The following is a 24,668-nucleotide window of genomic DNA, read 5'->3' as shown; positions in this document are numbered from 1 at the left end:
AGATTTAAAGTAGATATTTCTATTTGGCTTTAGTTTCAAAACCATGCATGTTGCTCAATAGACCGATTATTTTCTTTAAATTCCGTCTTCAAAATAAAACTATTTTTTTCAAAACTTGTAACTACTTAAAATGGACATGTTATGTTTAACTTTGAGAAGGATTAGCTGTTTTATCAGTCAGCGATTAACGGTTAACCTAATAAAATTCGTTGGCCACTGGCTTTTTTTTCTGAGAAAATTTTTTGCCGGACAGTCAAAATAACTAACTAATCATAAAGTTAGCCCATCAGCGGCATACTCACAATTAATTAAACATCATAATCTGTTTTTTTTTTAAATTATGAATATATTTTGTTCACGTGCAGTTTTGTAAAAAAAGCTTTTCGAACTGATACAGCACTTGTCAATTTTTTATACTTTTGTTATATATTTCAATTTGAAATTAATTGTTAAAAAAAAATTTAAGGTTAATTCAAGTTAGTAATAGTATTTTTGTTGTGAACAGCTAACTAGACACAAAATAAAAAGTATTATCTTATTCTATCAAAAAGAAAACTTTTAGATTTAATGATTCTCTATCTTTTTAAAATATTTTAAACTAGAAAACTTGTCAATTTATTTATACTTTTGTTATATATTTGAAATTAAAATTAATTGTTTAAAATAAATTTGAGGTTAATTCAAGTTAGTAATAATATTTTTGTTGTGAACAGCTAAGTAGACACAAAATAAAAAGTATTATTTTATACTATCAAAAAAATAACTTTTAGCATTTAATGATTCTCTACTTTTTAAAATATTTTAAACTAGGAAACGTTAGAAAATGTTTTTTCTAATATATTACCACAAAAAATACGCGAGTAAGTATTGAGTAAGTTCAACTTTCTTGTAAACAGCACATTAAGACTTTGAGTTTGTCGTTTAATAAACAATAATAATCTTTTTTTTTTTTTTTTTTTTACGCTATTAATAATATTTTTTCTTAATCTTTTTTTTTTTTTTACTTAAAAACGTAATTGTTCAATTGATTTTGAGATCTTTATAAGAAACAATACATATATTATGTGATGACGCTACAGGTTTCAAACTAAAACTTTATTTATTGTTCTATTAAAATAATTATGGCTTTGTTTTAAATCTTATGCTTTTCAGAGATTTTTATTAAAATCAACTGTCAAAATATAAGATAACTTTCTTAAAAATATTTAATGCTACTTTCAAGTTTTAATCTAAAAAAATTAATACTTGCAAATAATTAATGACACATATGTCTATATTAGAGACTAAATAAAATAATTATCAAACAAAATTTAACCATTTTATATGTATTTACTTTTAAGTAACTCTTTAAAGTAGCTTATCAATTTGTTAATTTTTTTTAAATCTTGACGATCTTAACTTTGTGTACAATTACTTATAAATTTTAACAATTAGTTGAAGTACATGTTCTTTTTTTTTGTAGAAAAATCAATTTTGACACACGATATCAATGAATTTATTTTCAAAAAAATTTTTATAGTAGCATATAACGTTTTCTTAAAAAAAGAATATATACATAACATAACAGTTTGTTAATTTGTATAAACAAATACAACAATTTTTTAAAATTTTTCTAAAAAAAGTGCTTTTGCTAGACTTAATCTTAAACAAACAGTAAAACTATAAAAAACAACTAGGGTTAGTTAGGATTATATAAAGTTAACTCGTAAAAGGCTTTTATCTGATACAACCAATCTTTATATGATAACAAAAGACTCAAAATAATTTTTTTTTGAAAAAATAAGTTATTAATATTACTTTAAAATTTTATTTAAAGTAAAAATTTCTATCAACCTAAAGCTTTAGTTCATTTTGATATCATAGAAATAGATAAAAGTGCAACTCATGTAAATCTTAATTTCACAGTCTAACAAAACTTTATTATGGAGGATTTTATAAGGACGAGCTTATAATAGTGCCCTGTAGCTATAGGTATATTTACTTGGTCAATTCCATATCGCTTGGCATTTAGTAGCGCTCTAGCTAGATCTAATTGGTTAAGAACGTTTTAGGGACTTATTCTTGTTCATTACAACTTTTATTAAAAGACAAAATAAACATTTTTATTTAAGATAATTTTTTACTAATAATTTAAGGAAAACATAATTAAGTGTAGAAGAAAGGTATTTCTCAAAATAATGGATTTAACAAACTGCTATGAACTCAGTGTACTTATAAAAAAATTACGAAAACTATCTTAAAATATTTTGAAAACTACCAAACAATTATAAATCATAAAACTTAGTCTTCTTAAAAAAAGAGCAATGAAAAAATGTAAGTCCTAAAGTTTTCATGTATTCTTTAACTGGTTTTGTATTTAGCTTTCTCCTGCTGGCCCTCTAAAGCGGTTAACTATAATTTAACAGCATTTAGTAGTCAACGAGCAATGGAAAATTAACTATTTAAATTTAAATGACAATTGAAATTGCTTTCAGCTACGGAAATTAATAATAATGAAATAATATAACTTTTTTTATTAAGATTATTAGAATGTCCTAACCTTTTTAGATTTAACCTTTTGAATTTTGTTTACTTGAAATATAAATAAGGTTTATATAAAATAAAATCTAAGTTTTTGAAACTAAAAAAAAAAAAATCCTTTTTGAAAATTTTAAGTTTTTGAATACTCTGACAACAGAGAAGTTTGTGTTATACCTCTGATTAAAAACATCATATCACTATAATTATTAAAGATTTAAGTAAATAATTTTAAACGCATAGTAGTAAATTTTTTGTGACACAAAACAATAACTAACGTTATTTATATATATTTTTTGAATAATAAAAACTAAGAACACAAGTAATTCATTATAAACTGTTTTTTTAATTATCACATAAATCGAAAAATATTTCTTGATATTTCTGGGTTTTACGTAAAACTAATGAAAACAAATTTGGCTATTTGGATGGAAGAAGTTTTTCTACAAGTAATGTCTGTTATCTTGAATCTGTTATTTTTCTTAAAAAGCCAAGATTGTCTTAATTCTTAATTTTTTTGAACAATGCTATACAAATGTTATTCTAATACCATGCAACTTTTAAATTTCTGTGTCAAATATTTTTTTCTGTTTAATACTGAAATATTAAGTCTTTATTTATAGTGAAGTCAGAAAAAACATTTGGCCCAAATTGCTTTTAACTGAAAAGTGGGTAACATAATTTGTAAACATAAATATTTGTTAATGTTTAAAAATAAAAATCAAGCTAAGCCTTATGACATGGCTTTCAAAACTCTCTGAGTTTAACGTTGCAAGATCAAAACCTAGGTAGTCCACACATATACAAAAAAAGCTTATACCAATTTTCTGATCTGATGGTGTTTTGGTGTTTGTTGAACAGTTAAATAAATTTGCTCAAACAGTTTAGTCTAAGGACTTGGTGTATGAAGAAACCTTTTGGTTATTAAGTTGTTTGCCAAGGGGTCTCAATAACAGCATTAAAATTGCAAGATGAAAACCCAGTAGTTGACACATATATAAAAAATAACAAAACTATTAAAACTCAAAAAAATAAAAATATATATAACTATCAAAGAAAAAAAAGTGAATGCTTACAACTATGGTCAATGGTTTGGTGTTGAGAAAAACATTGTGGTCATCAGGCTGCACACCATCATCAGACTTTCAGTAAAAGCTTTCAAAAAACTTTTTGCTGTATGCGTTTTCTTATACTAAAATTAAGGTTTAAAATAAACTTTATTCAAATAAATTTAAGCTTGAGTTTGAGTTAATTTTTTTTGTTATAATAGCTTGTAGGTGACTAGTAAATGTAAAGATAAAGTTTGTATGAATAAAAAGAACATATTTTACTTTGGTTTTCAAACAAAAACTAAATAAAAAATAAATGTTTTGTCATATTGACTAAAACTGTATGTATTAATAAAAAGTCCTAAATAAATAAAAAGGTTATGCTTAACTTTAGGTGAGCACGCCTTAGTTCAATATACAGGAATTTTCTAGGTTTATTTTCAACAATTTTCAATTTTATTATGAAGATAAATATTACTGAATGTAGTTTTAGCTGGCACCTTAGATGACTCTTTGACTGTATATAACAGTGTCATTTGAACAATCCAACTTTTTAACTTTTTTGTATTTTTAGTATTAACTCGTTTTGTTATAAAAACCTTTGTAAAACTTATCTAATAATGTTAAACATAATCTGAAATGATATTAAGTTAAAACGACACTATTGTTAGAGTTAAATTAAGTCCAACAAAACAAGTTAATTTTTATACTAAGTTCACACCAATATGTTAAATACATAAACCATAATACTAAAAGAATACAAAGTTGCATTGTTGAAATGACATTGTTATATACAGTTAGAGAGTCACCTAAGGTGCCAACTAAAATTACGTTCAGTAATATAAATAAATAATATGAATAAACTTCAAAAAAAGAATAAAAAGAAGATCATTAAAAATAAAGCTGAAAATTCCTGTATATTGAAACAAAGCGTGCTCACCTAAAGTTAAGCATAACCAATAAAAATAGCAATTGTTAATTTAATTTCTTCTACAAAGCCAGATTATTATTTTGATGTATACATACATAATGTCATATATGTCATATTTTATAAAAAAGAAAAGGCACAAGTTATCAGAGCCTAAGCTTGGACTTTTGTTTGCGATGAGACGAGCTTATTGTAGACACATGGTGATGCTATCTTTTTTAGTTATGTTTATCAAAATACATCACTCCCTTTCTTGCAAAGATGTTAAATTAATATATTAGTACACACACTAAAGTTATAAATAAAAATATAGTATAAATGCATAAAAGAACATCTTTTATTAATGTGGTTTTCTCTACACAAATCTTATCTTTACAGAGAAAACAATAAGATATTACAGTATAGGGAAGCTTTTTTTTTTTTTTCTATATTTTTATATTTCAATAGTTTTTCAATCTTGAAAAAATTGAAAAAAATCTTCACAGTAAATAAAAAAAAAACTTGTGCTCTACGCAGTAAGCCCTCAACTGTAATAAAAGATTTTTTCTTAGTATGAGGGTAGAAAGCTAATAAGTATTGCATTTAGTGCTTCAAAATAATCTAAAATTTTCATCTATAAAGAATTGTCAAATAACCTGGAAGCATGGAAATATATGGAATTTGATAATTTAGGTAAAAAACCTGGAAAAATCTGGAGTTTGAGAAATTAAAAAAAAAACTTTAAAACATCTAGAATTTTAAACAATTTTTACATGTAAAAAGACAAAACTTAGACTAGATATAGAATATTTCTCATACACAATTTTTTTTTGTTTTATTTAGAATTTTTCATTATAGAACACACATAGAGTAGCATTACAGTAATTTATAAATATTTTTATACTATTTAAGACCTTAAAATAAATTTTGTACTAAACATAGACTAAAAAACTTGCAATTTCTTGAAAAAAATTCAGCAAACCTAGAAAATTTTTTCTAAAAACTTTTGGAAACAGTCTACAATAAAGGTATTTATAAATTAAACTGCTACTTGGTGGTAGGCAATTTAAAGGGTTTTTGCTTAGTTCAAAATTTGATATCTTTAAAACTCAACAATAAAAAAAAACAATTAAAAAACTTCTTACAGAAATGTATTTTACTAATTGTTTAGTTCAAAAAATATATTTAAAAAACTTATTTAATAAAAAAAATATTTTAATCCAATCAATTTTTTTCTTTAAAAACTAAATAACAGGTATTTTATTTTTGTATTTTATCTACATTCTAATAAACTTTTTAAATTTGTGTACTTTTACTTTAGAGATTACAATAAAAGTTCTCAACTTAATAATAAATAGATTTATTACTTCAAATTTTTTTGTCACTGAGTGAAACATTGTTTTGAAAATAGAATTTGAAAACGTGAAGTAACATTTAAAATAACCAATATCTGACACGCATGCAATATATATACATGTATGTGTTGTAAATATCTGCAGATTTAGAAGATTTAAAAAACACCAACAAACAGGGTTGTCAAAAAATACTGAATTCTGAAAAAAAAAGGATTTTTATAAATTTAAAAAAAAAATTGAAAAACGTGCAATTTTGAACATTAATTACAAAAAAACCTGGAATCTCAAACTATTTTAACATGTAAAGTAATAAAATTTCAAAATGATACAAAAAATCTATCATAAAGATAAACATATTTTGTAGCGTATTTTTTTTTTCGATTATTTAATTTGAAACATTTAATAGACTACATTAGAATTAAATATTTGTAAAGACTAAAAGAAAAACCATTCCCTATTTCTATTTAATTGTATTTGGGCTCACTGTGCTGTATTTATAAACAAACTATGAAAAATTGTGAATAAAATCTAAAATAATAGAATAAAAGTATTAATTTTTTTCTTTTACTAAAATACATTTTATTTAGTACATAACTTGAAAATATTTATAAAACAATTTAGTATAAATTTTACTACTTTAAAAATAAGTGACATCAAAAATAACCTGCTAAATTTTAAGTTAAGTTTGACACCTCTAAATATCTCCAATTATCCAAAAAGTCTACAAGCTCTTTTAGAAGTAATACTTTTTTTTTGTCATAACTTTTAATAAACTTGGGGGTTATTTTTATGATACTACTATTTAATTAAAAAAAATAATTTGCAGAAAGTTTTGTAAAAAAAGAAAATGATATAAAATAATTTTTGTATTTTAAAGAATGCACTGTCAGCAAATTTGAAACTGTTGTGAATCAAAAAAATAAAACAAACCTAATACCAGTTAGTTTGTTAAATTTTAGTCTGCTTTTTTTTAATAGTTGATAAGAATTTAAATATTTTTTTAAGCTTTAAAGTAGATATAACAGTAGTAAAAAAATAAGTTCTGTTTAATTAAGCAGAAACTTAAATTATTTTCAAATGTTATACAATGCAATAATTTTTTTATCTACTTATAAATTCAACTAGTTTCAATATAATCATTTTTTTATCTGAGAAAAACTTATAAAATTTGATGAGTAAAAAATTGATTTTAGTATATTTTATTTAAGGGTGTAGAGGGGTAACAATTTTTTTTACAAAAATTAACATTAGACCTTATATGAAAGCTATGATTATCTGCTATAAGATACTTTTCAGATAATAAAAACATATTTATTAACTTAGATATTGTTATTTGTGTAAAAAGTTTCCGATACAAAGGTATAGTGAAAAAAAATATTGCTGATCTGAATTTTCAAAAATACATTAAAAATCTATTTTTGGTCACTTAACCTCATGTTTTCAGGAAGTATACCTTGTATTAATAGAAAAAATCCTATTGAAAGAATTGAAATAAAATTCAAATTTAAGAATTTTAAAACAGAAAAAAGTTTTTATTACAAAAAAATTTATTCAAAAAAAAAGAAGAAAAAATCCTACAACAGAAATATTCATTATTTAGTTAAGATTTTAAACTGTGAAAATTTCAGAAAGACTGCTGAAAAACTCTAGAAGATAAATTTTTAAATTTAAATTTAATAGTTTTGCCTATTTAATTTGTTTCTTCCATAAGGAAGCTATTGACCTTTCCAACTTTGTACCCTCATTTTTCAAAAACTAATTAGAATTTTACAAAACAGTAAAAAACAACTGCTAGCTTACTTAAAGATCTTTAAAATAAGTGTATAATAAGTGCCTTACTCCCCTACACCCTTTAAATATTAAAAAAAAGTTTATTTAATGACAGTGAAATTAAAAATTGTGATCTTGATAACATTTTTTTCTTATTTGAATTTTCTTGAATTTCCAGATCCCAACAAAATATTAATCTAATCAAAAAAAGTTATCTTAAAAAAATTGAGAAATTGCTTATTACAAGTTTGCCACACACTCAGAATAGTTTTGTTTTTTATGTGAAAAACTCATGATAGATTTAGGTTATTTTAATAATATCAAAACAGATTTTTTCTAGATTTTGAATGAGGTTTAGTTGATTTAGTTTCAATATTTTGTTCTTTATAAACAATTCTTTGAAGAACGTGAATTTTTTTAAGTTTGAAGAATTAAAATAAACTTTTTTAAAGGTTAAAAACATTTACAAAAATGTCTACATCTCAAAATGTAATTAATTTCTTATACTATTAAATTTGACTTATAGTATATAATTATAGCTTAATTATAAAAACCAATGTTAGAGTTTGTAAAAGTATGTTTTTACCCCTATGTTCTTTAAATTTGACAATAGAAATGGCTAATTAGACTTGTTTTCAAAATTCTTTGAAAAAAAAAACTAATTAACAAAAAATGACCAAAGTATTGTGCTATACTTAAATTCAGATATTATGTTTTCTCATGTTATCTAACATTTATAGACTTGAAACATTTTAACAGCCAGTTTTTATGATTTTGTTTATCTCAAATTAATTATTTTGTTTTACACTGTATGTAGTTATTAGTGTTAACTAAAAAGTATTGCTCATTTTACTGTATTGTAAAGAGCTTATTTAAATAATAACATTAATGCAAGAATATTTTATTCACGAGTTTTACACTATATAAAAACATTACTTTAATTTGTTTTCTAAATTTGAGTTAGCTGCTTATTTAATTCTTATACTATATTTAGAATTAAATAGCTTCAGACAATCAAATTACTAAAGATTATTATAAAACTTTTGAATCTAAAAGCATAAAATTATATTTTAAATTTATAGTCTAAAGTTTTCATAAAGTTACTAACTTTTTTGTCAAAATATTCTTACTGGAAAAAACAAAAGTAGTCCATTAACAATAAAATTAATATAATTTTAGACCTTTTATTTTTACATATGCTTTACTTAAACATTTTTTATCGTTAGAAAAAAAGTAATCCTTGTTGGTGCAAAAAAAGTTTGCTATCTTGGCTGAAGTAAAATCATCAAAAAGCTTTAATTACAAAACTCAGAAATATGGAAAAAGAAGACCTGTCTTTAGAATCTTCAACAGTGAGTATATTATTTATCATTCAAATAAAGTTCAATGTTATAAAACTGGTAACTTACTGTACTTTTTAGTTATTAAACCATGAATTAAAGATATACTGCATTAATGTGATTTATCATTATAAAAGAAATTTTAATACAATAGTCTGTTAATAGAGTTTGCACTTTAAATTTGAAATTAATTTTTGAGTCCAAAAATTTGAACTTTTAAATAAATGTACTTATAGAATTTTTATCTCTTTTCATATAACCATGGAATCAAAGTGATCTAATTGAATATAATTCACTACAATTGTTTAACTTTTTTGTTGTATTCATTAAAAACTGAAACAAATTTAAAATGAAATTTTAAACAGCAGTATTTTTAGATGATTAGATTAAGATCAAGTTTAGTGATACAGGTTTTTTGTGTGTATGCACAAGATTTAAGTTTATCCTGTCCAGAGAATAAATCATTTAAAAGAAAAATCTTAGAGAAGAAAAAAATGATACAAGTCTATATATATATTGGTAACCCTAAATGTTTAAACTAAATAAATTAAACTTTAAAGTGCTAATAGATAATTTTAGTTGTTATCAAGGAAAACAAAGAAATCTATAGATACTTCCATTTAAATTACATATATGTATGAAATTTTTATGCGTTGTTAACCTGTCATTCACAGAATCCATTTTGAATATAATTTTTTGAACTTAAATTTATAACTAGCAGATCACAATTAGACAGCGTGAGCTCATTAATTTTGTGCCTTTGACAGTGTTAAAAAATAATTATTTTTGGTGAACCATCTTAAAAGAAAAATACTATGTTCCTTTAGTTTAATCTTTAGTATCTAGCTTTGCAGTCCTTAGTTACAATTAATGTTTTTGTAATTTTTAATATTATGTCATATCAGTTTAGAATAATATAACTTAAAAATATTATCGAATGTAAAACAGTAGAATGAAGTTTAAATTATCTAATAACTAAAACTATCCAAGGACAATAAAAGTTACTAATTTTCCAAGTAATGGAATATGAAAAGTTTTAAACTATCCCCTCTTACTATAGTTAATGTAGGTACTTCTTTAAAAAAATTATAGTTAAATACTTTAATTTTTCAGCATAAAAAACTGTTTATATTTTAAATTTTTATCTTTTATATATATTTTTAAAGGGAAGTAAAAACGAGTTGCTAATTGGTTCAATGACAGTTTACAAACCGCAGTATAAAGTGAGTCAAATTACATAAGTAATATATGAAAATAATGTTTATGCATAAGAAATTGATTGAAGATATAAGACATAAAAATTAAGTAATTTATTTTTTTTTTCTCAGATTTTTTGTTTTAAGTTATATTAGTTGATTACATAAAGAATAGTAATTTCAATATTTTTCAGGTTTTACTTGTTTTTCCAAAAGAAGATAGATACTATCGAATGCTTGTTTCTGCCTTGGACAAATTAAAATTTAAACATGAAAACGTTCGCAAAACTGATGAAGTATTAAACGCTTTAAATAAAAATCATTTGATTATAGTTGACTGTCGTTATGGATGTTCTATTGAAATAGAACAATTGTGTAGGTAAATATTTTAAGTGTACTATGATTCAAAATTTTGTAAAAGTGTTATTGAACCTTAAAAAGCTTAGGTTGGTGTTCCTTGATGATGTATAAGAGTGAAAACTAAACTTTAAAATTTATGGTTAATTTTGAATTTTATAAAGGAATAAAATGCTTTTTTGGTATAAAATAACTAATAAAATAAGATTTTTAAAAAACTATATTTTTTACAAGCTTGCTAAAACTATGCGTGTAAACTAAAAAATCTTAAAAAAAAAATTTCTGAAATAATTAAAGAATTTCCTACCTTTAATATGTCATGGCTTTTGTGTATATTTACTATATTTTTTTTTTATCTAGAAGCAATTTTTATTTCCATATATTTAGAAAGTTTTTTTGTTACTACGTTGGTTATGTAATAACTTTATTTTAATTTGAAAAAAAATAAAGTTTTTTCAAAACAGACTTTATAAAATGTTTTTTTTAAGCTATTCTTACAAAATAATTGAATTATTCAAAATAGTTTTGATAGCATGTCAGCATGTATAAAAGTTAGTTAACGTTTTAGCATTTTTTTTCAATAAAATGTTTATTTTATTAAAATTTACATTAACTTTAACGTAAAAATATAAAAGTATTGGTTTTTTTAGTGCTTGATTTACTTAAGTAATACAAAATATTTTGGTAGTTTTCAACTAGTTGGAATTTTATCTGTTTTAAATTATTTGAATATTTTTTAATAAAAACTGTTTTAGTAAAGTTTAGATAAACCTTTCCATAAACTTTTATTGATATAGTAGTTGCTATCTTTACTTTTTAACTATGATGGTTCGAGACAGTTAAAAACTTATTTAGTTTCTACGAAAGTTTGGTTAAAAATACTATATTAATAACATTTTAACATTAGTGTTCATTTGGTCTGTTTTTTTACTTGCTCTCATAAAATGAGGAAATTATTTGCTTCAATTGATTATAATACATTATTGACGTAGTCACTTCAATTTTTTCTCTTCACTATTTTACTCAGTTTTATTAAATGCTTAAAAAGTTCGCTCATCATTGAGCAATTGGTAAAACCTGTTTTAAACTTTAAAATTTACTTGAGTTTGATCTGAAAATACAATCTATCAAATTATATCTTAAACTAAAACTATATTTTAACAGAGACGTACAGTATCTATGAATATCTAATATTTTCGTTTAAACTTAGCACTTTGATAACTGTTTTCCCAAATTATTATAAAAAAAAAAGAGAAAAAATCACATTATAGGACTTGTCTAAAAAAAAACTTAAACCTACATATACGTTAAGATTAATTAATACAAAAAATTCTCATGAAAATTAAAACATAACTAAGTTGAACATGTGAATAAAATTACAAAATATAAAACTTATGCGTTTCAAACTTTAATTGCCATATAAAAAATTGATGCGTGTTTTTAAATTAAAGTTGCTTTCAAATTTTTATAGATATTAGAATAACCATCATACACACTCGCAGAAGATTTACTTTAGATTTAAATATAAGTGACTTTGTATGTTTTGTGAAATATTTATATCTAACATAACCATTTTTTTGCTAAATTAGAGTCTAGATATTTTCATTATGATAAAAAGTTGAAAGTTTTTTAAATTTTTTGCTACTATAAATAACAAAAGAACTCGGTTCAAAAGCGTTTTTAAAGTTAATATGTATGCAAAAAATTTTGGCTGTTAAGTTTTTATAAAAAGTTGAATAAATACTATGGAAGCTGTTTGCAGGATGTAATAATAAAAGATTACTTAAAAATGATTGTGTTTTTCTAAATTTTATTAAACTAAGTTGTAAAATTAACCGAAGATTAAAAACTTAAAAGTTGTATTGAGGGAAATGAAGAAGAATAGTTAAATATTTTTCAAAAGAACAAATTATATGCTACAAATGAACTATAACAAGTATAGTACACATGATTTAATATTTTAAAAGTTTCTAATGTACAAAACAATGTTTAGATGTCATTGTGTGTTTGAAAAGTGAAACATTAGTTTTCCTAATTTATGTTTTATAACAAGTGCTTGATTAAAATAACATGTAGAATATTTTTAGGTTACGCTTATAATATACAATGAAAAAAAAAAATTAAAAGTTGAAAAAAGTGTTTTTAATATTTAATTGATGATGCTAGCATACTATCAGCCCTAGCTAAATAATTTATGGTGCTAAAAACACTAGTTTTTAAAGTATTAACATGTGCATAATAGTTTCCTTACAATTTTCTACTCAATGAAGGTAATTTAAGTTTACAATGAATATTTATTTTAAAAAGGGATAAATTCTATGCTACGTTTATCTATTACCTATTTTGTTAAATTAATTAAATATGCTATCAAAAAAGAAGAAAAAGTCAATGTAATTTAAAAAGTTGTTTTCCAGCTAGTGTTCACAAAAGTATTATTCTAATAAATAACTTTGATAGCTTTTATAAATAATTGATAGCAACTGTTCTAAACTATGAAATATACTATTAGTTAAAAGCAAAGAAATAGTTGCATATAACAAAAAACTTAGAATTTTTATAGTAAATACTTAAACACTATAGTTTTTAAATAAATTTAAGAAAAACATTAACAAGTTTCTAAAGTTAAACTACAGTTGACTTAAAATAAATATTGTTTCAGAAGAATTAAGTAGAAATCTTTGAAGTTAATTTATTAATGCTGAAGTAAACATAAAATGACGTTAACTGACAATGTTGTATTTAGTGCTACTTTTAGATAAAGTTTTTTGTCATGCAAAAAGCTGTTTTATTTTATTTTTTTGGGAAAATAATGTTATTTTGAAAAATGTTCATGTTTCTAAAAAACAGTTGAATAAAAAGGTGTTTGATAATAAAACAAACAGCTGTTTTGTTTTATACTGCGCGTTATGAAACTAAAGCAAAAAAAAAAAAGGAGACTAATTAATTCTAATATTTAAACAGATCTGTTAAGAGCAAGTCTACTTCATCTATGTTCAAAATGGTGGCTTTAACAAGCAATAGACGATATCGTTCTATCAATAGGTCTCAGAATAGGATTCCATGTTTAATAAAGTGTTCTTATTTTAAAAGGTAAATTGAAAAAAAAATATTTTGAAGTTCTTCACACAATTTAAATTTGATAAGAAATTTATCGAAGCTATACAAGATAGTTCTATAAAACTGTAAACTGTGTTCAAATGTTCTAAGTAAAGCTTAAAGTTCGAGTAATTTTCAATGTGTAATAAAAATTATTTTTGATCAATTGGTCAATAATTTTTATTTTTGTCAGCTGTTTGGTTTTTGTTTTCCTTGTATGAATAATATTGCCTTGCGGCAGGAACTAAATATTTTTACATGTTATATATTTGATAAATAATAAATGCTTGATATAAAAGTCGTGATTACTAGATTAAAGTTATTTTCATTACCTTTTATTATGAGCCGGCAGCCTTTTATAAGTAGTGTGTTAATTTATATATAAAAAGTTACTTGCGGGCTGCACTGTACAGCAAAGAGTCTTCCGCGTGCCACAGTTATTAAAAATTGTAGTAAATCATAAAAAATACTATTTTAAACTAAAATGTGATAAAATATGCATTAATAGAGCACAACTAATTACTAGCTGTTGAATTAAGAGCCTAGTTGTAAGTTTTTACCACAAAAACTTTAGTTTATCAATTAAATTAAATGTTTTAAGCCGAAAACTAAACCACAGGCCGCGGATTTATGCTTTGCGGACCCCATTTGGCCCCAGGCATTAGTTTGCCGACTCCTGGTTTATACTTTTAAACTAAATCCTAAAAATTAAACGAGTGAAACATATTTTGCTTCTTTCAAGTTTCTTGAAATAACACCTTTTTATACTTAACAAAGTATACTAAAACGTGAAAACTTTGAGTTTTTTATTGAAAGTAGTATTCTTATATTTAAAAATCATTTTGTCAAACAAGTCTTCTTTGACATTTATTTTAGCTAAGGTATGTTGAGATAAAATTCAATAAAAATAATTAGTAACCTATCATGTAACCTAGTATTGATACTGCAGTATCAATAAGTACAGAAAAGTACCTTTGCATTTAATTTAAATTTGAGTCAGAAAAAGTAACTTTAAAACATTTACCAAAATTAGTAAAAGCTAAAATACTTTTGAAAATAAATTCAAATTAGTATTACCATCAACGACAATTCATACAGCATTCTGCGGTTTAGCTTTGTTGTCATTCGGACTTATCAAGCAGATATAGTCTCGATGAATCGTTGTACCAGTCCAACCAAGCCGGGTTAAGTAGCTTAAAACTAAATCGACCATTTGTCGGTACAGTCCAGACAAATTAACGCAACTAAATCTTCACATTTTCCTAAGCACTGTAAGCTTCAATGTTACATTTCGCATTTCTCACTCGTTTTAGCTCATCAGCTAATAAGTAAATTTAGTAGTAATCATTTTGGCTACCATGTGCAAAATAGACATGTTTCCCCACCACCACCACAATCTAAGAAAGAAATAAGCATTTTTTTAGTCGACACGCCATATTTACTAGAAAAATTTCCATGGGCCACATAGGTTATCATAAAAAAAAGAAATACTCTTAAAATAAAAATTTGCAGTGTAATGCCCATCACTATGAACTGAAAGTCGAATTGAGAAGAGCACATTTCAAAATCTAGTTGAAAAAAACACTCAATTTTACTTGTTTTGCACAAGTTGTTTTTAATCTAAAATATTCGTCGCGGGATTTTTGATCTTGAACCGGATCCGGCCTGCGGGCTGTATGTTGCCCACCCCTAACCCATAATTAGCGCTTGTTTAAAAATTTTTAAAACTTGAATAAAGTTATATTAGTAAAAGCAAAATAGCTTCCATGCATACAACTTTGAACTGCAATGGTAAACACTAAACTAAGTGTTTTACCTTGTAGCAACCATTACTTTTAAAATAAATAAAAATATTTTTCTTAAACCTATTCCATCGACTCAGTGTATTCTAGTTTTTAGTGACTTCATTGGAATGAATTTTGAAGGGTGGTTTAAAAGAGTTGTAGCTTACCTCGGTAGAAGCCTCTGGGTCTGTTCCTCCTATCGTTTACGGATTCAGCAATGATCTATAGGGGTATTTTGACATAAATTTCTATGGGTTTTTTTATCGACATTACATTGTTAAGCATGTTCCACAGAAAACCCCTGCTGTAAACCTTTGTTTGCGCCTTCTCCGGAACTTTGCTTATCGTTAGGTAAGTGTAGGTTACATCATGTAAGTTCAGCTTACTTTGATCTTTTTCATTAAAGTGTGCAACAAATTAAATGCTGATGAAGCAGCTGAGAACCAATAGTTGGTAAATGTCTATCGATAATTAGAAGGTCAGCATTGTTTCATACGAAAGAATAAACCCAGTTACTGAGTCGCTGACATAAATAATACCATTGAAGCTGATTACCTCATTCTTTGGAGATGTTCCACTAAAAGTAGCTTTGAAAGCTCCTAAAATGTTACTTTAGTTTTATTAGCAGCACGAGTTGTGATTTATACAGGAAGTATTTTTCCTAAAACCAGCCTCTTGAAAGTTTATCCATCACCAAAGATTTGACTGTGCACCAGTATCAGCTAATGCTTTTACCATAGTAAACTTATTTGTGCCGTATTTAGTTATTTTAATTTATGCATGTGGATGGTCTAAGAATTTGCCACTGTGCAATTTTTTTCTTTCAAATTTAATGTTGCTTTTTATCGTGTAATGACATAAAACAGGAAACACCATCTTGCATTTGAACAGCATTAACCTTCTTAGAAAGTTTGCGCCAACAAGACAAACAGTATCTGAAAGGTTTCACATTATGAGTTTCTTTTTATTTGAATGGACAGAATAACTTCTTACATTGCTGACAAGGGACAAACTGAGACTTATCTCCCACATTGAGATATTACTTATTCAGACGTTGAAAGTAAGATACCAATGATACAGTACGTGAGTTCTCCGTTGCAGGCCTACCCATTTCCTTGCTTTCAATAAAGGAATCGAGCGATGCCTTAGATAAGATATCTTCAGTGCTAAGAACTTCTTTTCTATTATCATCGTCATCTATACCTGTAAGCATCACGTCTTTGTTGCTTTATCTGTATAACTTGTCATATTCTTCTTACCACATTTACACTCACTGACTGTTTTGAAGTTACAAGTTTCTGCTTTGCTGCGAACACGGGTTGTAAATGTTTTGAATGGTTCATCGTGCTCTTGATTCAACCTCGCAAGTTCCGCCCTTTTCACCTTAATTGCAACTTTTATGACCGCTACTGACACCATCAGTTTAGCCACATATTCTTCTGACTAGCCATCAGCCTAAAATCATTTGCTATAATAAGATCGCCTAGTTTGTCATGCGCTCTATGTTTGCATTTTGGCTGCTTATGTTCGACCCAGTTTTGAATATATCCCACCTGCGAATGAAGGCGAGCCATGTTTCTTGGCTGATCCCCTGGTCAACTCTTGGCCTAATCAGTTGAGGTGCATTTGGCATTATAATAGCTTTTGATGACCCAAAATTCTTTCCATGTTCTACTTTGCGCAGGTCAAGAAGTCTGCAAACTATATCAAATTGGTGATTTGGCGTCTTGTAGTTGCATCCATGAATTAGGTATTTTATTACAACCATTATAAGCTTAAAAGATTGTTCATGAAGAAAAATTCCTTGTGTTAAAATACATTACCAACAATGAAAAATCTGAAACAATAATAAATATAAACAACAAATATATTTTATAAGGGAACAGGTCAAATATGCACTAAGACTATTTTGCACGAAGGGTCAAATATGCACGAAGGGGCACTTTTGCACGAAGGATCACTTTTACACGAGGGGTAACTTTTGCACGAAGACAGTTTCGCACGGAGGGCAACTTTTGTGAAAGTCTTTGTGCAAAAAACTCTTTGTGCAAAACTGACCCTTTGTTCAAAAGTGTCTTCGTGCAAAAGTGACGCTTCGTGCAAAAGTGTCCCTTCGTGCATATTTGACTCCTACTCATAATATGAACACTGATATATAGTAAAATGAGCTAAAGTTCAAATATGCTACACAACTATTACCACAATAGAAGCGTTGTATTAGTTTCAGCAGTTTTTGTTTTGGTCTGAAAAATGAGAATATAAGTAATCAAATTATGCAACGTTTTAAAATAGGGGTCGGCAGCCTTATGTAACTCGCGAGCCAATTTTTCTAAGAAAAATTGCTCGCGGTCCCCACTATATAGAAAAAAACCTTTGAGTGCCGCAATTATCTAAAAAAAAGTTTAAGCAGTTAGTTAAAAAATACTTAACGTCAAAAAAATGATAAAATAAACAATATTAAAGAACTGATAAAGAGCATTTATTAAATTAAGAGCCTAACTATAAGTTTTTATTACAAAATCTTTAACTTTAAACTTTTTAAAATGTATATTTTTGGCTAAGAAGAGCTCGCGGGCCGCAGTTTTTGACTTAAAGGGCCGCAGTTTGCCGACACCTGCTTTAAAATAACTTAATATTTTTAAAACTCCGTATATGCAGCCTAGAAGCTTAAAGAACACCAAACCTTAAAATTAGATTTTTCTTGTGCGTTTAATTGAAGAAAAATTTAAAAATCTTTATTTATCTATCAAACATAAAAAAATAATAATTAGAATAAGAAAGTACGTCGTAAGAAGTATGTTTTTATATAAATAAGATTTTTACTTTTTTGTAGAATTTATTTTAAGAATAAAATATTAACTGTCTTACAAGATTGCTCAAGAGCTATACAAAAAATTTGTTATAAGTTTTACTTTGTTTTAAACTGTTGAAGTAGGGGTTCGTGTCTGGTCCTCCAACAGAGATTTCTAGCCCGCCATGTATTTTTTAGCTGGAAAATACTTTGTGAAAACCCATTTGTTCGTTATTTTCAATACAAGTATTTATAAATATGCTCTAAATTTTAGTTCTTTATTAATCATTATTTTATTGCAATTTTACTTTTAAAAAAGCTTTTTTTTAGTTTAGTCTTACATATTTTAAAACTATGCTGCTCGCTTAGACTATTTAAACTGATCCAGTCCGCAAAAGATTTTTTTTGGTAAATTTGACCTGCCAAGTAAAATAATTTGTCTAGCCTATGTTAAAGACTTTAGTTAGTCAAGTGTCTGTTGACAAATTAAATTTCAAGTAATGTAATAGTTTGAAACAAAAGTAAATGTTTTATGTACAAAAACTAGCTTTGAAGTTTTTGAAAGCTTTTGTTATACTGTTTAATTTTACAGAAATCATTTGGAAGAAAACTTTTCAGTACGTGAATACTTACGAATGGGATTTTGTAGAGTAAGTTATCGTATAGGCTGATAGTTTATATTTACTTTTACGTTAGTATAAAAAACATTTCCTTAATCGGAATCAATAAACAAACCAAAATCATTATTAAAAAAAATCAACGGATGCGAGTAAGATAAATAAACAAGATAGCAGAGTCTTATAAGGATGCTTATTTGTATGTTGAGTTTTTTACACTTAAATTAAAAAAAAAACTTCAAGACGTAAAGTGTTTTTATTGAGTTTATTTGATTCTAAAAGCAGAAAATTTAATTTTTTTTTTTGAAATTGTTTGACAATACGTTTAAAGGTGAGTTTCAAAATAAAACCATATTGTATGAATTCCACTCACTCAAAAAGTCTATACTTTTAACAAAACTTTTTTTTTGTTTGAAAACTTTCAGTGCAAGTTATACTTAAGCAATAATTAGTATTTAATTTAATGTTTTATAATTTATCAAAAATTAAAGTCATTATAATTAATTAACTTATTTTTCTGAAGAAATAATCTGTGATCTACGTTTTTATTTTGTTAAATTTGCGAAAATATGCGTAAACAGTTTTAGACTGCGACGGGCAATAAGCTGTTATTTTTATGTGTATTTTAATCTTATTTTCATTTATTAAATGTTATAAATAGCTAGCCAAAAAAAATTAAGTCATTGATAAAGCATTTAAAAGTAAGGAGACCTTTTCCGTATAAACAAATTCCTTAACTTTATTAAAATGAAAAATATTAAAAGAATATTGGTTTTAATTGGTAGGATAGGCTGGATATTTAGTTAGTCTTTATCACCTTTCATAAAACCTATGAGCTATCTAGCTTTTTAAGCCTTTTCCTAAAAAATACTTTGAATTTTTTTAAATTGTAAAAAAATATCTACCCAATAAGATTTAAATAGATAAAAAATTATACAGACTTCTTTTGGTCTTAAATAGATCAAAATCACTTTATATGTTTTGAAGAAAATTTAAAATGTTTACTACAATCCATCTTTAAGATTGTTGAGTTTATTTTAAAAATAGTGTTAGGCATGGTCAATAAAATATAAAGTATTGCTTGTATTGTTGGATTTTTTATAAATTATTATTAAAACTTTAAATTTTGATCAATTATTTTGCTTGATTTTTATTTTATACTTTGTCAAAGTTTAAATTTAACCTTTTTTAACAAATTTAAGATTAGTCTTTTGTTTTGCACTGAATAAAAAAAACCTTAATTGAATTTATTTCCTTGTATTTATCTGATTATCATCAATGAAATATAATTCTGATTATGAAAATAAAACAGAACTTTATACTTTCAAAGTTATTTGAAGTTATCGGTTAATTTATATCTAAAAAACACAGTAAAACTAGACCACATAATGCAATCTACTAGACTAACAAAAGTAGCTTTAAGTAAAGAGTGTAAGTATGAAATCTTTTTTTTTTTTAACTTGGATTAATTTAAATGAGTTTATATCAGAGTAATAATGAATTAAATTAGATCGTTTAGACCAGGGTTTCCCAAAGTGGGCGATATCGCCCCCCTGGGGGCGAATTTAGTAAGTCGGGGGGCGATAATTAGTAAGGGGGCGAAAGGGTGGGCGATAACTAGTAAGGGGGCGAAAAGGGGGCGATTTCAAAATTTTGGGCTGTAATAAAATTTTTACTTTTTATATTGCTATTTTACTAATTTTAGCTTGCTATTAAATATTTGACCCTGAGGTAAAACTCAAACAAAAAAAGTTTATTTTGTTTATGTAAAATAAAGAGAAAAAAATCAAGTACTTATGACTCCTACTTTCAAGTAAATTACATATTTTCATTCATATATTTTCTTATTTAACATTTACATAGATCATAGAAGATCGGAATCCCTCTCACCATTTTATAACCTGACATATATGTTATTTAGGATCATAAATGGTTTGTAAAATCTATGTTATATGTTATTAAATTTCTAGGTAAACTGGCAACCCTGTATACTTTTATTTCCAATTGTTTTTTGAAAAGTCACTAAGTTAGACTAGGAAATAAAACTATACAAGGTTGCCAATTAACCTAGAAACCTGGAAAAACCTGAAATTTGACAATTTACGCAAAAAAAAAAACCTAAAAAATCTGGAGTTTTTAACAATTTCAACATATTAAGTAGTAAAATTTCGATTTGACAGAAAAAAGCTAACAAATAAATAAAAATATGGATCTTTTCGAGGCAGATCTTTTTAAAATAAACGACTTACAAGAAACCTTCACAGACTTACAAACTGAGCTTGAACTTAAAGTATATTTTTCAAAAGAACGATATGAAAGCTTTAGGACTCAACAAAAACTAAGGAAAAAGTATCAAATCATTTGAGAGGAATTTAGATTGTTGTTTACAGTTTTTCCTTCTACCTATGTTGTTGAGAAAGCTTTTAGATCAGTTATCAACATCTTGAGCAAAAGATCTAATCTAGATATATGTAAAGGAGGCTTTATTTTACTGATTAAGAATCATATTAGAAAAACTTGCAAGCAGTCTTGAACCTCATCCTTCACATTATGTTAGACTTCAGTAGCAGAAATTATTTTATGAAAGCTTTTTTTTATTTTATTAAATATTTTAAAATACTTCTTATTTAACCTGGTTTGTATTGTATTTAAGTAGTCTTTTTATAATAAAATTTTTATTAAGTTATTTATTCTACAACAGGTTTACATAATGCAAAAAAATATTAATTACGGTAGACTTCCTCTTGAGTTCGCACTTTTTACCCAAAAAAGAAATGCAAACTTATATTTTCTAAAATTTAACTTAAATAAAGTCTATTACTATTAAGTATTAATAAAACGAAAAATACATAAAATTTAATAGCTTATATAGATCAATTTTTTTAATGAATGTTTGTTTTATTATTTAGTTGATTTCATGTTATATGCATAACGTTATTGCATATAACATATTTAAATTTATCATTTTGTAAAAACAATGGTAATAATTTTTGAGTTTGCATTTTTTGATTTTGTTCAAAGTGCGAACTCAAGCGAAAGTCTACTGTATTTATTAAATGGTTTATGTTTTAAACATTTTAATAGTTTTATTTTGACCAGGTTAATTTTGTAGTTTATATTTGTCGTTTTACATTACACTAAAAGTTTTTATAGCATAGTGATTAAAGTATTTGTTTGAAAGAAACTTATTTGACATATTTTTGTTATCATTTGTTTAACCTGTATAAATAAAAAATCTTGATTACCATTAAAGTTTTAATTCAATTTTTTTTTTGGTTTTAAAAGAGTATAGATTTGAGGTCTCTAATTGATATGACTTTAAATTTTTCATTTAAAAGATTCTTAAACTCAATTTTATTTTCTAACTTGATTTATTATTGTTAAAAAATCTATATATTAAGGATTTTTAAACTAATTATACAACTGTTTTATTGTTTTATCTTAATTTTTAATATATTAGCAATTAGATTGTGGTGTTTATTTTAATAGTTCAACACTAGCTTTTAGATTTTCACTATTTTCTTCTGGTGAATTGTTATAGGCTAATAACTAGAGAAAAAATAAATTTAAACAGTATCAAATAAGCCATCAAAAAGACTGCTAAAGTTACAAAACAAAATATTAACCTAATTAAAAGATTTTTTTTATCTTTTACTTTTTGTTCACAGAATTAACTGTAAAACTTTAGATTTGTTTTTTTGAATTTAAATTAAGAAAAATGAAAATGTAAAATTAAGGTTTAGTTTCCAAAAGGTTATTCCAAGTCAAATACTATTTAATGGTATTCTACTACAAATAGATTAAAAAGTTTAAAATTAAGTTTTTAACTTTACAACTAACTTGCTTATAATATATCTTAGCATTGAAATTAATAATTTTACTGCATTAACTGAAGCTGTTTATGAAACCACTTTTCAAGATAATCAACCAGTCGGTCAAACTTCCTCAAACTAGATCAGAAATTATGCTTTAATATTATTTTGTTATGTGTAAAATAAACTGTTCATTCTTTTGTAGTTGTTTAATCACTGGTAATAGTATTTTTATAATATGCCTATTTATAAAATAATTTAAGTATTTTGTGCAGCTTAAATAAGTTACTTAGTATTGATTTCTAAATGTCCGAAATTCGTTATATGAGAGATTATTATAATGTCAGGTTTAAGTTAAGATTTCAGATGGGTAACGTATGGTTAAGATCCAGTCAAATTTAGACCCGCTAAGTAACTTAAAAACTACTTGTGCAAAATAAACAAAATTTAGTTTTTTGATACTTAATATTTTGAAATACACTTTCAATCTGGTTTTCAATTAACAAAATTATTTCTTAGATCACAATAATACTAAATCATTTTATTTCAATTTTTTTCGAGTTTTTTAATTTTCATATATGTTATTTTTTTTTAATTATGCAGCCCGCAAATACACTTTTTTAACGAGTTGAAACTAAAAAAGATTTTTTTAGTAAATATGAATTGCTGACTACAAAAGTTGTCCACCACTACCTTAAAAGTTTCATTAGTTTCAAAAAGAATTCATATTTAAACAGATTTGATTACAGATTACACAAGGCTTTTTAATAATTAAGCATTTTAATACACTTTACTAAGCCTATAAGAAAACAAATGTAATTTATTTTTTAAAGCCCTGTAAACTACTTTGAACACAGCCGAAAAGTGCGTGCATAAGAAGTACCAGACTAAATTTCATTTCGAACACAACTTTTTCGGCTCAAAAATTTGTACTGAAAAGAAAAAATACTTTGTAAATTCGATGGGGGCGATTATTTTTCAAATTTCTGAAAAGGGGTCGATTTAGAAAATGAGTTTGGGAAACCCTGGTTTAGACATAGAACTTTACATAGTATTATATTGTTTTTGTTTTTACTTGTTATTATTGTAATTAATAAACTGATAAATTGTTTTTAGGATTATAGAATAATACAAATGCAAACTCATTGAGTGTAGAAATATATGGTTATATTTATATTTGGACATCTTAGTCTTGTTTTAATTTATTTTTTTAGCGAACGAGTTTTATTTAGTACAGTTTATTTTTGTTTAATATCGGAAATCTTAATAATGTTTTATTATATAAGAATCATAAGTTACAAAACTAGCGCTGAAACTATTAGATATATATACATATTTTGTTTTTAATCAAATTTTTTTACATAAGAAGTGGCATTATGAATAGTGTTTGATGACTATGTTTATAAAAGGCATATTGATAAAACTTGGTATTTTAGTTTGAAGTTTTATTTTAAGAGTTTAATTTAAATTTTACTAATTTGCTTTTAATTTTATGAAAATTAATGTATAAGAATATGAATTAAAACCTAAAATAATTAAAAACAAGTCTTTTTTACTTAGTTTATACAACTTATTTTTATTAAATAGTTTGAATAACAACTACTTATTTCAAAAACGTTATTAAAGAGTTGTTTAAAGGTAATAACCGAAACAAACATTATCGACGACGTAGAAGACGAGCTAATGCAGATAGAAGCAGAACCATTGGCAAATCAGACAAGGTTTAGGTATGTTCTCAAAAGTTTTATATTTTAATGTGGTCTGTGAACTTTATTTTATAAATCTACGAATAAGCCGACGTAATTTAAGAACCATTTGTTTAAGTTTTCAAGAACGTAAAAGCTTTATGCTATAATACGTTAACTGTTACACAACTATTTTTGTTCAAAGTTTATATTTGAATAAAAATCATAGAAATTAACTTAATTAGTTTATTAGTCAATCAGTGTACAACTAAAAACCGATGTCTAAGTTTTAATCATTAACTAAAAAACAAGTTATTATGGTAAAACAAAATCATTTGTAAAATTAAAGATTTTCCGCTCAAAAGATATAATTAGCTGAATAAAAATAGTTT

The 24,668-nt window shown here is 25.0% G+C and overlaps 1 protein-coding gene across 1 annotated transcript in view; it reads left to right on the top strand.

Annotated features, from left to right (window-relative positions):
* Positions 1-6,652: 6,652 nt before the first annotated feature.
* Positions 6,653-24,668, top strand: part of LOC145831490 (high affinity cAMP-specific and IBMX-insensitive 3',5'-cyclic phosphodiesterase 8A-like) — a 49,340-nt gene continuing 31,324 nt past the window's right edge. The window contains exons 1-7 of the mRNA XM_082938763.1: positions 6,653-6,767; positions 8,825-8,950; positions 10,105-10,161; positions 10,329-10,513; positions 13,453-13,581; positions 18,755-18,812; positions 24,230-24,318. Coding sequence (XP_082794889.1) covers positions 8,915-8,950; positions 10,105-10,161; positions 10,329-10,513; positions 13,453-13,581; positions 18,755-18,812; positions 24,230-24,318 — 554 coding nt within the window. The 5' untranslated portion in view covers positions 6,653-6,767; positions 8,825-8,914. The remainder of the gene's footprint in view (positions 6,768-8,824; positions 8,951-10,104; positions 10,162-10,328; positions 10,514-13,452; positions 13,582-18,754; positions 18,813-24,229; positions 24,319-24,668) is intronic.

The sequence above is a fragment of the Thalia democratica genome, chromosome 3 (assembly GCF_965202585.1).
Source record: "Thalia democratica chromosome 3, ktThaDemo2.hap1.1, whole genome shotgun sequence".
NCBI lineage: Eukaryota > Metazoa > Chordata > Thaliacea > Salpida > Salpidae > Thalia > Thalia democratica.
The sequence above is the reverse complement of the archived record's forward strand: the minus strand, read 5'-3'. Positions and strand labels throughout refer to the sequence as shown.